At 35.4% G+C, this 13,720-nt stretch overlaps 1 protein-coding gene across 3 annotated transcripts in view; it reads right to left on the bottom strand.

Moving 5' to 3' along the window:
* Positions 1 to 13,720, bottom strand: part of LOC107438890 (uncharacterized) — a 71,704-nt gene that overhangs the window by 44,939 nt on the left and 13,045 nt on the right. For all 3 annotated transcript variants that reach the window (XM_087163865.1, XM_087163867.1, XM_087163868.1), the window contains exons 4-5: positions 4,911 to 5,024; positions 1,495 to 1,611 (exon numbers count right to left, since the gene is read on the bottom strand). In XM_087163865.1, the coding sequence (XP_087019991.1) occupies positions 1,495 to 1,611; positions 4,911 to 5,024 (231 nt within the window). The remainder of the gene's footprint in view (positions 1 to 1,494; positions 1,612 to 4,910; positions 5,025 to 13,720) is intronic.

The raw sequence follows: 13,720 nt of genomic DNA, 5'->3' as shown, positions 1-13,720 counted from the left end.
ACATAAAAAAATGTAACTTCAATTTCCAGAGCAAATGGAGAAGGTGAAGGACACGTTTAAAAGCAAGATTACCGTGTTTGAGCATGATCAACAATGGAATGTGCGTCGATCAGAGTATTCGAGCTCAGCAGGATTAATGGTTACAGTTAATAAATGCTAATCATGCGCGGCGTTACACATTCGATTCAAAATTTTTCTCTTCGCCTTTTGTTTTATAAGTTAGTGATAAATTAGGTTTTAATGACTGATTTCTTTGTTTAGACATCAAAGGCCGAATGGAGAGGGCACAAAATTTGATATTTAACATGCGTATACCTCGGGTTCGGGAGTATTCGGCTTTTAATTAATCCTAAGTATCTCGATATATGTTTAAAATTCTTCGAACTTGTGTGAGATTGAGCCTCTGAAAAAAAAGCTGGATTTCATCTTGGGAAGTGATACTAGAAATATTTTGTATATATTGGACTTAGCACTTTTTGTCTACCTATGTACAAACCGGAACAATATATATTCTAATTAGCTAGCGAGAAGATATTTTTAGTCACAAAATCAGATACAAAATTTGAGATTTATTGGACAAAAACATGAATTTTTAAGACAGATTCAGAGTTTTACTCTCAAAGTGTGGGAAGAAGACGCAACCTGGAAAATATGTTCTCATTACTTCAGTTAGGATAGTGCTCGAATATTTGAAACATATAATGTTAATTTTACTTTTTAAGCTTTATTCTATTCCTTTATTCTTTTCTATTCTATTCGAAAGAAAGTTTTTTCGGACACTATCGAGAAAAAGTTTTTAAAACTTTTTAATTTTGTGCGTAGAATAATTATTTTATGTTTTATTAAAAACAAATAAATCAAATAAATTTTATCAAATAAAGCTATGATTATAAAATCATCAAATTCATCAACTAGATAGAAAAATTGCTTCACTTTTTTATTTGCTCAAATAGTTTTCCTGAGCAAAAAGAGTTAAAAAATAATTTAACTGCGAAAATTAATTTTAATTGTTTGATAGTTGTCTTTAATAATCTGTATAATAAGATTGTGTATAATAAGACAAAAATATAATGATATGTATTGAATCAAATAATTATGGTGACTAAAGTTTCACTGCATATTTTACCCGTTCTTAAAATTTTGTTTTAAGAAAAGTCGTCATCAAATAAAGCAAAACTAAAATATTCTAGGAGTGCAGAGAACAAAAATAATTCCTTCTAGTTTCAATGAAATATTTTTTTAATTTTAAACATCCATGTAATTACAACCATATATGATATACATATTTTAATTACTTTTTCAAAAAAAAAAAAAATCTCAATAAACAAAAATTTATGTTGCAGAGAGCAAACATCAATGTATTCTAGTTTTATTGAAAAATTTTCTTTTGTTTTGAATATCAATATAAATATATATTGCAACTACATATAATATACATATTGCACTTGCTTTTTTTAAAATCTTAATAAAAAAAAATACTTGTTCATACATTACCTACACACATTTTATCCGTTCCATTTCCTTTTTGCTTATACCCATTTGTGCAAATACACGTCTTAATTGACCCTGAAAATGAATAAGTGCAGTTCCAGCCTTCGCCGCAATTGCAAGCTGAAATATTAAAGTTGAAATTTTAAAAGATAGAAGTTCAAAAAATTGAAATTTAAAAACTTGAAACACAAATTAATATTGCTCCCTGTATTTAATTATAAAGTACATTCTGAAGAAACCATCTCAAACTTATTGAAAATCACGTTATTTATTATCTACTAATAATATTTCTATCTATATTTCCTTCATGTTGCACTCAATCTGAACTGTATTTCAGAGTACCATCATTGGCAATGAATTAAATGTTCTGTGGTCACGAGCAATAATGCGGTAAAATAAGGCGAAAATTTTACCAAACCCAAACACTTAAAATAACAAGCCGAAACCATTTGGAATATGTTTTGCGAAATTTCTGAGAGCCGCACATGGAATCCCGAGATATCCTGTGACTGATTTTGGCAGGAGGGTGTAAAAAAGGAGGTGGAAACTTAAATACTGATATTTAAGCAAATAAGATATAGTTTTCAATGATTTTTTTAAGCTGAATCGAATCTGAACCTTATACGATAGAACGAATAGTTTAGAATATATAAGAGGTTTAAGTAAAAATGTATTTGTTTGCACTTGTACATATTTATGTTCTCGTCATTGATATCTAGACACGCAAAATATTTCTTCGAATATAGTTTTTCAAACTAAATTGAATGTGACTATAAACAAGTCAATAGAACAAATAATTTAAAAGTTACAAGCGCATTTCTTCCTAAAAAGTGCTTCTTATGTCACATACTTATGTAGACACTTGCGTTGCTACCTAGGAGCTGCCTAAACTTCTAGGGTTTATGTATTGATGTAATTTTTTACCCTGAATTGAATCAGACTAATCCTGAAACAATCTGATTAATAATTTAGAAGTTATAAGCATTTATATATACAAAGAATAAAATTTTGCCCTTGTATCAAACAAGATCAAATACAAATCATTAGGGCTATCTGCATAGCAATAAAAGTTGCTTAAATAAGTGCAAGTACAAAATTAAACTTTTTTGCATTAAATGATTATAACTTGTCTATATATTAAGTAAAATGCGCAAATATGTACAAACAAGTATATTTAGTTCATAAAATCATTTTATCTTCTCGTTATAGCAATGCAGGTTAGGTTTCATTAGATTCAGCGGGAAAAAATACATAAAAAACCATACCTCATTTCCTTAATTATCAGTATTTAAGTTCAATTAAGTTTCATAAGATATTTTTACTATTCAAGACATTTATTTTGTAATAATATCATAAGCGTAACTTCAAACATATTTCGCTCTTGTTTAATTGCAGCTTAAACCATTAATGCCTAGTTGACCTATCATGAGCTAACGGGAATGGAACAGGGATTACCGATTGGAAAGTAATACTGAGAAGATTTGGTTCCACAAACTTTCAATGCAGCACAATTACCGCTACTCTCTTGAAACCATAAACTGAGTGGAAACTGGGTGAGTTTATAAAATTACGAAATGAACATACGTAATTTACATAATATCTCTGGCTATCTTTATGTTTTTAGAACGTTTCCTACTTATACTACTATACTTTAAACTAATTTTATTATTAAGGGTTGTTACATTTTTTATCAGGTTTAATTAAGCGGCTAATCAATTTTTTTACATAATAAATATTTTTGAGGCATTTTAATAAGTCTTATTATTTTTTCAAAAAAAAACTTTTTTATCAACAGTTTAATGCAAAAAAGTTGTATATTGAAAAAAAATAAAAACGGCATAAACTTTTTTTAAATCGGTAAATATCCTTCATTTGCGTATCGTTCGAAAAATTAATCACGCCTTTTTTCGATCGCACAACGTTTTAGAAAAACACACAAGTTTAAAAATTTTTCATAATTTTTACTTTGTAAATTAGGCTATATCTTACCAATCAGAACTCACGACGTTTAAAAATGGGCTTCCTGCATACCATCGCATCGAGCTCCTCCTACAAAACAACCATTCAACCCTCCAGATTCTTTAAGTGGTTTTTGCATTATATTTACTATTGTGGACAAAATATTTCAATGGAGTAGGATACTTTAGCTTATTGCATCGATAGGGTTCCTTTTCTATATCTTCTGTTGATATTTTGAAGAAATTAAGATTTACTGATCTGGATCTTAGTGTTGCTAAGATATATCCATTCCTATCTTCATGTTCACTTAGTTTATTTGTATCCCCTATCAAATGTTTAACACACCTGTACAAAGTCTGAGAGTGACACGGAAACATTATAGTTTTTCTAATTCGCAAGGTGCCTGAATTTTTCGGAGATCTAATATCATAACTACATAAGTATTGCAGAGGATATACCATACAAGAATTCCAATTAATGATTGAAGAACAATCCGAATCTTGAAATTTTCTAGTCGGTATTGCAAACTACGGTCTTTGCTGAACAAATTCCTGTCAACCGACAATACCTGCAGTACATTTTAAATGCAATCACCTTGCAACATTGTCTAGTAGACTAGCCAAATTGCTGTCCCGTTCCTTTATCCATTTCAAACAGTTAATTGTCGTCAATTAAATTCTTAGACAGTATATAAGAAGGGCCTTAAAAGCAAGACAAACCGTCCCAATGAAAAAGACTCTTAGAAATTTTGTGCTACCGAAGCTAAATTTTTATCCTGCAGATTGCTTTCAAATCATTCATTGAAATTTTTGATTGGTATATCCTTCTCCGATGTTTCACAACTTAAGTGACGTTTAAATTATATCACACATTAGCTCCGATACTACGCATTAGAGAGATATCAAAATCTCCCAATCACTCTCCAGGCTGTTATAAAGGAGCGTCAAACTTGTGACAGAAACTTCGAATAAGATTAAGAACATTAAGTAAGAGTTTGAGCAACATTAAAGTCTAGATCAGTTTTGTCTTAACTCTCCAAACAATCAGACTTAAAATGTGTTATAGATATAAAAAAAGAAACTTAACAATGAAGTAAACCAAGATATCCATCTCAAATAAAAATCTTTGAATATAGCTATAATGTAAATACCCGTCCAAAAAAAGGGAAGGTTACAGTATAGATGGAACTCAATGTGCAAACATCTTCACGTGGTTAGTTCCAAGTTTTTCTGGTCAACTCTAATGGGAGAATATATACACAGAGAAAATTAAGAAATATTGGTTTACTTCTGTTTTTTCTATTTTTTTTGTTGCTATTAAAATTGACTTCTATGCGTTCCATAAAAAATGCCACATTTTAACAGCCAATCATTATCGATTTAAGCTCATTACTCGTTTGCAGGCGCACAATTGTTATTAAATAAGGGGAAAAGCATTAAAAAGCAGAAACAATTACTTACCTATGCATTTTATTTGTGTTTCTATAAATCCATACGTTGGCTTACATTTACAAACCGCTTTACCATCTTCTTCAACGCATAATCCATTTCCACAGTCACATACAGTGTTCACATCTTAAAATAAAAAAAGAATGCATATTAGATACAATGTGTCTTGTTAACACCAGTAAAAAACATCAAACAAATTGTTTCAACTAACTAAAGGGGATATTTGTTAAATAATGAGTCAAAATCTCTAAACTATAACAGGAATTTTGGCGAAAATCATCTTATTAAATTGGTTTTTATGTAATTATTAAACACTAGCCGCCTAAAGCGGCCAGCTGTCCGCCACGCTAAAGGTTTTCACAAATAAAGTGTTTTAAAACATAGCAGGAAATCTGAAGATTAGTGGACAATTAAAGTGCTCCTGTCCTGCAAATTTGTCTTCATATCCAGTTCTGCTGCAGATGTGTTATAGCTCTTGAGGATGTTTGAAGATGTGACTTTACTATGGTGACCTAAGGCCTATGGTAACCTAACCTATAATATAACTATCAGGTGGAGACTCAGAAATTGTAAAAGCATACAAAAGTTGCTTTCGAAATCATCATTGGCCAATAGCTGAAAATTAAAACGCAGTTAATAACATATTTATGAAACAGCAATAAAATAAAACTTGTGTCAGCCAGCATACAGATAGTATATAATTCTTCCTATTCTTGTAAAACTTCTTTATAAACAATATTTTTAGTTTTTCCATTAGGTGCCAATAAATATAAGTTCTTTTCGTCACCAACTTTTGAGCAGCCAACATAAAGCTGTCCATGTGAAAAGCTAGGCTTCTGCAAGTCAAGACCAACGACTTTTAAAGATTGTCCCTGAGATTTATTTATACTCATCGCAAAACTAAGTGGAACAGGAAACTGAAGTTGTTTAAACTGAAACGGATTGTCTGAAGATATGATGGGGATGCGAGGAATAAGCACACTATTTCCTGTTGAATGTCCTGTTATAATCATAGCTTCAATAACATCAGGTTTTCACAATCAATCTTGTTCCATTACACAATGCAGGTGGATCCAAATTTCTTAAAAGCATAATTGGTGCTCCAATTTTCAATTCTAATTTATGTGCAGGCACTCCAGGTGGTTCCAATGAGTTCAAAAATTCTGTCGGATAGTTGACAACTTGATCTATTTCCATGACAGCGTCGATAGACTTGTAAATTTCCAGAGCACCAGGTTATTTATCACGTTAACAACATCATTTTTTGGAGAAAGGACAGGTCTTTCACATAGCCATTGAGGGTTGCAGTAATTTTCATGAATATTAGGAAAAACCATTTCTTTGAGTTTGTCGGTTGTGCCAACACGATTTCCAATATTTTTCACATCTATAAGCCCTTCTTCATCACCACTAATATCACCATTTCCAAGTCTTAGAAGATTGTTGGCAAATTCCTGTGCAAAGACTTGTCCTGTTAAATGAACTCGCATATTAGTTTTCAGCCGCAGTCTTTGAACATTTGTCCAAATGTAAGATGACTTTATACATGCATGTATTTCATCTGCATTTGTCCCACGTTGTATTACAGGAAGTGTTTGGCAAAAATCACCAGATAAAACTAAAGTTACACCTCCCATACACTTGTTGTTTTTTAAAAGGTCTTGCATAGTGATATCCAGGACTTCTAAAGCAGCTTTATGTGACATAGTGCACTCATCCCAAACTATTAGTTAACATCTTCTAAGAACATCAGCTTTGTGTGAGCTTCTGGAAATATTGCAGGTAGAATGCTTGACGGTTGATAAATTTAAAGGTAATTTAAACACTGAATGAGCTGTTCGTCCACCAGACAAAAGAGTTGCAGCAATACCAGAGGATGCAACAGCAAGTGCAATCTTATTTCTTTGTCTCACTTTTGCTAAAATCAGATTTATGAGATAAGTTTTTCCTGTTCCACCAGGTGCATCCACAAAAAATATTCCACCGACGTCATTAAATACAGCAAATAAGATTTTCTCCAAAGCTTCCTTCTGGTCTTGAACCAGATTTGGCTAATTTGAATCAATGTATGATGTCATTTCATCTGTATTGTAATTTGTTACCCTCAAAATTTCTCTGTTTAAGTCAATGGTATCTGTTTGTTGTGGCAAAGGAAGTTCATAAGTTTTTAAACCAGAACCACCCAATTCTTTGACCTGGTTTTCAAGAAGAATTAATGCCTGATTGAAGATAGCATCATCAAAATTTAAATCCATGTCAGTACTTCTAATCCTAGCTTGATGCAAAACATCTTCGGCCATATTTTCTCTTTGTAAATTCCACAATTCCAGAAGGTTTGCAATAGAACATGTTTGCAACATAATTGCAAATAAATTGCGCAGCATTTCAGGTGATCGAACAACAGCAGTTTCATCTAACGTGCTTTTCCAATGCGAGTCATCTTCAAGAAGTTCTCTTACCTGGCAAGCCTGCTTAAATGTTTCGCATTTTATTTCTCCAAAAGTCTTTAAGTCATTGAAAGATGTAGATTCGTGCACCTCATGAAGCAGCAGTCGAAGATGAAAACATTCGGAATTGTTGGGATGAATAGTGTAGACGCGACCAAGTGCATCACTTGATTTAATTCCTGGGTCTTCAGATACTATCAGACCAGATTTCCGCCGAACCCACTTTTTGCTGCTTGCAGACCATGTATACAACAACTGATTATACAACAAACTGACAAACTTCGACAACTGATTATACAACAAAGTGCGAGCAAAATCATCGTTTTGACATAAGCTAAAAAAAAAGAAGTAAGTGTTGTGGCTGGTGGAGCTTGAGCTCTTTCCCGTGCATTTTCTGATGTGAAGTAAACTCGCTGACCATTCTCTAAGTGTACACTTAAATGAACAACTGTTGGATGCCTTTCATGTATAGGGAAACCCAAAATACGCCGCACTGCCTCATTGCTACTGATGTATCGTCCTATTTCATATTGCTGTACTTCATCATTCACAGTTTTGTCGTTGGCAATGTTAAACACAGCCATATCAGATCCTTTGTTTACATATTTGCAAACATATTTTATAGATTTTATCGAATTACAAAATTCCACATTAATATGGGCATTAAAAGTTTTTGACAACAATGGACAAAAAGGAACTACCCATCTATTATCCATAACAATATCAGAACTCCGTACTTTTTTAACTGTCGTATAACCGCCATCCTCTGGACTCTGTCGACGATACAGGGGATACCCATCTTCCCCAGTTTGTGTTTCTTTCAAAAAATTTCGAGGGTACCTTTTTGTACATTTTCCATCTTTCATGCAAGGAGACTGTTGATTCAGGATCCCACAAGGGCCATGTATCATTTGTGTCTTAAAAACATCATGAAAAACTGGATCAATTTCTGGATCAGGTATTTCTGCACTTATTACATTATCTATGCTATGAACATGGATTTTTTCATGCAGCCAAATTAAGATATGAGCATGTGGGAGACCGCGTTTTTGCCACTCTATTGTGTACATAAAACATTGAACAGAGTCAAATACTTTTCCTTTGTTGATGAGAATCATAAGAACTTTTAGTTTAAGATGGAAAACTCTTGCTAGCAAATCATGTCGATCGTGACTTCTCTGCCTAGGCATTAATTCATTGGTAACCTCCTGCCGCTGTGAATTACAGGTGAATGTAATAAACAAATCAGGCTTCCCGTAATTTCTAACATATGTCATCGCATCTTGAGTTCGTTCATGCATATAGTGTGGACCACCAGTAAATGTAGAAGGTAAAATTACCATTTTACCAATATCATGAACACTCCCGTCTCTGTTTAGGGCATCCTTGAGATGAACATACTCTTCAACACGTAGTTTCTTCTGGTTCAAGCGTACAAACATCAGTCGCTCAGATTCAATTTCTGCGAACATGTCCACAATAAATTGATTAAAAAGTCCCTTGCATCTTAAAATAATATTGAAATTTGCTGCTCGAAACATAATTCGATAGGCATAAAAATCCATGGCTGAAATTTTCTTAGAAGTCGGGAAGCCAGTAGTTGGATTTACTTGCCTTAGTTCAAAATGGTAGCCGTCTTCACCTTGCCAGAACATCGAAGGATACTGCAATGCATCATATGCTCGGTGTGTTTCTGCAATTTTTTTAATTTCATTACTTTTTAATTCCAATACTATATCTCTGCTACTGTATACATCACCTGCAAGAATAACTGCCACCTCCGACGTATTTGGAGCATTAAATCGTCTTTCATGCTGACCGACAGGTGGTTTATCTGCCTGAATTATAACTTTTAATTCCGGAGTCATTTTCTCCATGGCCAACTTAAAACTTCTCACGTAATTATTGTGTTCATGCAACATTTCTTGCAAACTTGAAACTAATGCTTGTTTTGCTTGCAAAACATTCCTGCAACGTTGTTCGGATTGCTTTTCCTGATCACCTACAAAGTATAATTGAAGAAATTTTGGCTTATCATTTATTTGTGGTTGTAGACTTCCTATTCTGTGGTACACTTGTCCCTGAACTTTGAAAGTAGGCATAAAGCCTTGTTCCCGGATTTCGCTCCCAGATCCAAATGATGTCATCTGAAAGCATGAATTGTATCTTCTGATGTTACTTTGAAAATGTACTGTTTCAATTGAAGAATCTGTTAACAATGCCAGTAGAGGTTCAGGAGGTGTTTGAAGTTCACAGAGCTTAATTATTCCATTGCTGCAACACATACTTGGTGTTTCACCTTTCCATTTTAATGCCTGGCAAAAAATGCATTCTGTTGCCATTCCACCAATTTTTATCAATGGATCTGATGCATAACATAAAGATGGGTTGTACATAAATGCAGAGTTTTCCTTGTCTTGCCACAAATGCAATCGAGCTTGGGATGTTGAAGCACTATTTTCTTCTAGCCTTCTTCGACGTACCTGGGATGTTTCTCGGATCCTTGCATTTTTGGTTGAGACACGATTATTTTCTACTCTTCTTCCGCGTTCTTCAGATGTTTTTTGGGCCCTAGCACTGCTAGTTGAGACACGATCCTCTTCTAATCTTCTTTGACGTTTCTGTGATACTTCTTGGGCTCTAGAACTGCTTGTCGAAATTCGGTCATGTTCCATCCTTCTTTAACGTTCCACAGACGTTTCTTGGGCCCTTCTTCTTCTTTGAGAATCTCTTAATATCTTTTTCTTTGACAAAATACAAAGTTTTTTGGAAGGCGGTTCTGCCATGTGAGTAATCGGGTTTTTAAGAAGTCAACAAATACTTTAGAACAACAATTACTATGAAAGCAAATCAGGAAATATTAATATTAAAATCTAAGTGCTTACCTGCAAACTGAAACTTTCTGAAAATAACTAATTGCATTTAATAAAACTGTTAAAATAAAGAATAAAAAAACCAAAGAGATCCAAGGTAAGTGTGATCGTTCCTTCAAAAACAATTAAGCTCCTATTTTATATATTATATAGCTACAACGCTTAAGAATAAAAAAACTAAAATGCTAAATACATGAAAAGAACACGAAAACGAATTAATTTTTTATGGTTTAGTGTTTGGAAGTATGTAGAAGATACCAGGCATTTTTATAACTATAACTTGGTTTATTTCCTTCATAAACAACTAAAATACTAAGAAGAGTTTTACAAAATAAAGTCTATCATCAGAGTAAGTGGAAAGACATCAGTAATTCGGGACTAGGTGGCTTAGGTCCAGCGCACATCTCCGGGTGAGAGCTGAAGTCGAAGTGGCATACTGATCGACGGTGAGCTGGTTTTTATCCTTCTTGAGTGTTGGCGCGCGCAGTCCGGGAAAGCTGATTTGCATCTAGAGAGATCGGTTTCTTCCAGCCGCGTTGTATTTTATTGAAGATGACGTTCTGTGTGACGTTCGATGTGATGAGTCTTTGATGACGCCACAGGACTCCCCCACCAGTCCAGAACGCTGAGGTACGGGAATCCGGAAACGGACGTGTCTACCGGACCGAGTTGTGGACGTCTTAAGAGCAGACTTCACGGGATGTATTGGCGGCGGGATGACTGGAGCCTCTTGAATCTGTGAAAAAGAATGGGCAGGCTTATGTCAATCAGTGAAGATCCATCTCTTCTTAGTTCCGATCTGGACTTGAAAAAACTTCGGCTTGCGTTCGATCACAGGATAAGGACAGCGGACATAATGGACGACTGACAGCATCGTCACGGATGAAAACATGCGAAGTATCTTTCAGGGAAGCATGGACAAACATCTCCGTTGATCCATGACGTGAGGTAGGTGTTGGTCGAATCTGCCGGAAGTGCTCCTTTAAGGATAGTAGCAGTTGCTGTGGAGATTTCGTACCTGAAATAGAAGAAAAAAATTCGCCAGGCAGACGAAGATTACAGCCGTATACCAGTTCTGCTGTCAAGGTGTTAAGATCTTCCTTTAAGGCAGTTCGTATTCCCAGGAGGACGATCGGCAATTTTTCCATCCATCTTTCAGTGCCGGCGAGACTACACCTGAGGGCTCCCTTTAACTGCCGGTTAAAGCGTTCGATCAAGCCATTTGCAGAAGGGTGGTAAGCTGTGGTTCTATTACGTTTGGTACCCAGAGACTTCGAAAGAGCTAAAAATAAATTACTTTCAAAGTTACGATCCTGGTCAGTCGTAATAATCTCTGGCACACCGAACCGAGCAACCCATCCTGAAAAGAAAGCGTTAGCAACACTTTCAGCAGACTGATCTTTCAGGGGAATAGCTTCAGGCCATCGAGTGAAGCGATCGATACACGTAAGGATGTAAGTGTATCCTTGCGATGGAGGAAATGGTCCCACTATGTCCAAGTGGACGTGTCGAAATTTGTCGACCGCAGTTGGAAATTGACCAAGAGGAGTTTTTGTGTGTCGTGAAAGTTTTGATCGCTGACAATCCAAACATTTCTTGCACCATTCCGCACAGTCTTTCTTCAGAGATCGCCAAATGTATCGCTGTTTAACAGCGTGAGTAGTCGGTCTGGGGCGTGAATGAGACAATTTGTGTATTGACTGGAACACAAGGTGTCTGAAGCTCTCTGGAACATACGGGCGTATGTTACCCGTAGAGGTAACTCAAAATAGTGGTAGATCACTTGAGCTAAAAGCGATCGGCTTGATCGTCAAGGAAGGGTTAGATTGTAATTGCTTCAGCTCAGCGTCTTTTGATTGCTCCTCCGCCACTGCTGTGTAATCTATCGTACTAGGTAAATCTATCACCTCTATACGAGAGAATGCATCTGCGACAACGTTATCGCTGCCTTAAATAAATCTAATATCAGTAGTTTATTGACTAATAAAATCTAAGTGTCTGAGTTGACGGGGAGAAATTTTTTCGTGTTCCTGGCTAAAAGCAAAAATTAACGGCTTATGGTCCGTAAAAACTGTGAAGGACCTACCTTCCAGTGTATAATGAAAATTTTTGATGGCATTATAAATTGCAAGCAACTCTCTGTCGTAAGTACTGTATTTACTTTCAGTAGGTGTAAAACGACGAGAAAAAAACGCAAGTGGTCCGGTCCTATCAGCTATATGCTGTTGCAATACAGCTCCTATGCCAAGGTCTGAAGCATCAACCGAAAGAGAAATTTTAGCATTAGGGTATGGATGTGCTAAAAGTGCAGCGTTTGCGATTGATTCCTTGAAAATATTGAAAGCTTTATTAGATTCATCAGTCCATTGTAAAGGGGTGGAGTCATTCTTCTTCCTTCCCTTAGTTAGAGCGTAAAGTGCCATTTGTTGAATTGCAGCTTTGGGAATAAATCTGCGATAGAAATTGACCATTGCTAGAAACCGTCGTAAAGCACGAACTTTGTTTGGTTTTGGATAGTTGCTAAGTACCGCATCTTTGTCGGGATCTGGTTTGATTCCCTCTTTTGAAACTAGACATCCCAAAAAAGTAAGTTCTTTTACACCAAATATATATTTATCCAAATTTAAAACCAGTCCTTTAGCATTTAAACGTGTGAAAATAGCCTCCAAGTCTGATAAATGTGATTCGAAATCCGTTGACGCAATAAGTAAGTCGTCAAGGTATGCGAAACATTTTAATCCTCTTAATGTTTCATCAATAAACCGTTGAAAAGTTTGGGCCGCATTCCTTAATCCGAAAGTCATATACTTAAATTCAAACAACCCTATTGGGGTGATTAAAGCAGTTTTTGGAATGTCACTAGGTTCAACAGGTATCTGGTGATACGCGCGTTTTAGATCCAGTTTTGTAAAAATTGTTTTTCCATGTAATTCGGAAGCAAAATCCTGAATATGTGGTATTGGATATCTGTCCGGCTCCGTGGCGCTGTTGAGCCGGCTGTAATCCCCACAAATACGCCAATTATTCTTCCCTTTTGGCACGAGATGTATGAGGCTGCTCCAAGGACTGCTGGAAGGACGGCAAATTCCCTGGTCGACCATCTCCTGAAATTGCTCTTTAACGGCAGCCAATTTATGAGGCGGCAACCTACGAGCTCGGGAACAGAGAGGAGGACCTCTCGTTATAATACAGTGCGTAGTTCCGTGATCCTTAACTACGACATTAACTGAAGGATTTGTCAAATTCGGAAATTTAAATAAAAGTTTTTGATATACCGAATTTTTACCTATTGCGGTAATGCTATTACAAGGCTGAGAGGGGTAAAAACCACGAATGTACTTTGCAGATGTGTTATCGATTAATTGACGATTTTTAATATCCAGAATGAGTTCGAATCGCTCAAGGAAATTCGCACCTAAAATCGGCCGTGACACATCAGCCAGAATGAAGGTCCACCGAAAAGTTCGTGGGAATCCTAAATCTAATGTAAGCACTTTTTTCC

The sequence above is a fragment of the Parasteatoda tepidariorum genome, chromosome 5, assembly GCF_982258835.1.
Source record: "Parasteatoda tepidariorum strain Cologne lab strain chromosome 5, Ptep-v5.0, whole genome shotgun sequence".
In the NCBI taxonomy this organism is placed as follows: Eukaryota; Metazoa; Arthropoda; class Arachnida; order Araneae; family Theridiidae; genus Parasteatoda; species Parasteatoda tepidariorum.
The sequence above is the reverse complement of the archived record's forward strand: the minus strand, read 5'-3'. Positions and strand labels throughout refer to the sequence as shown.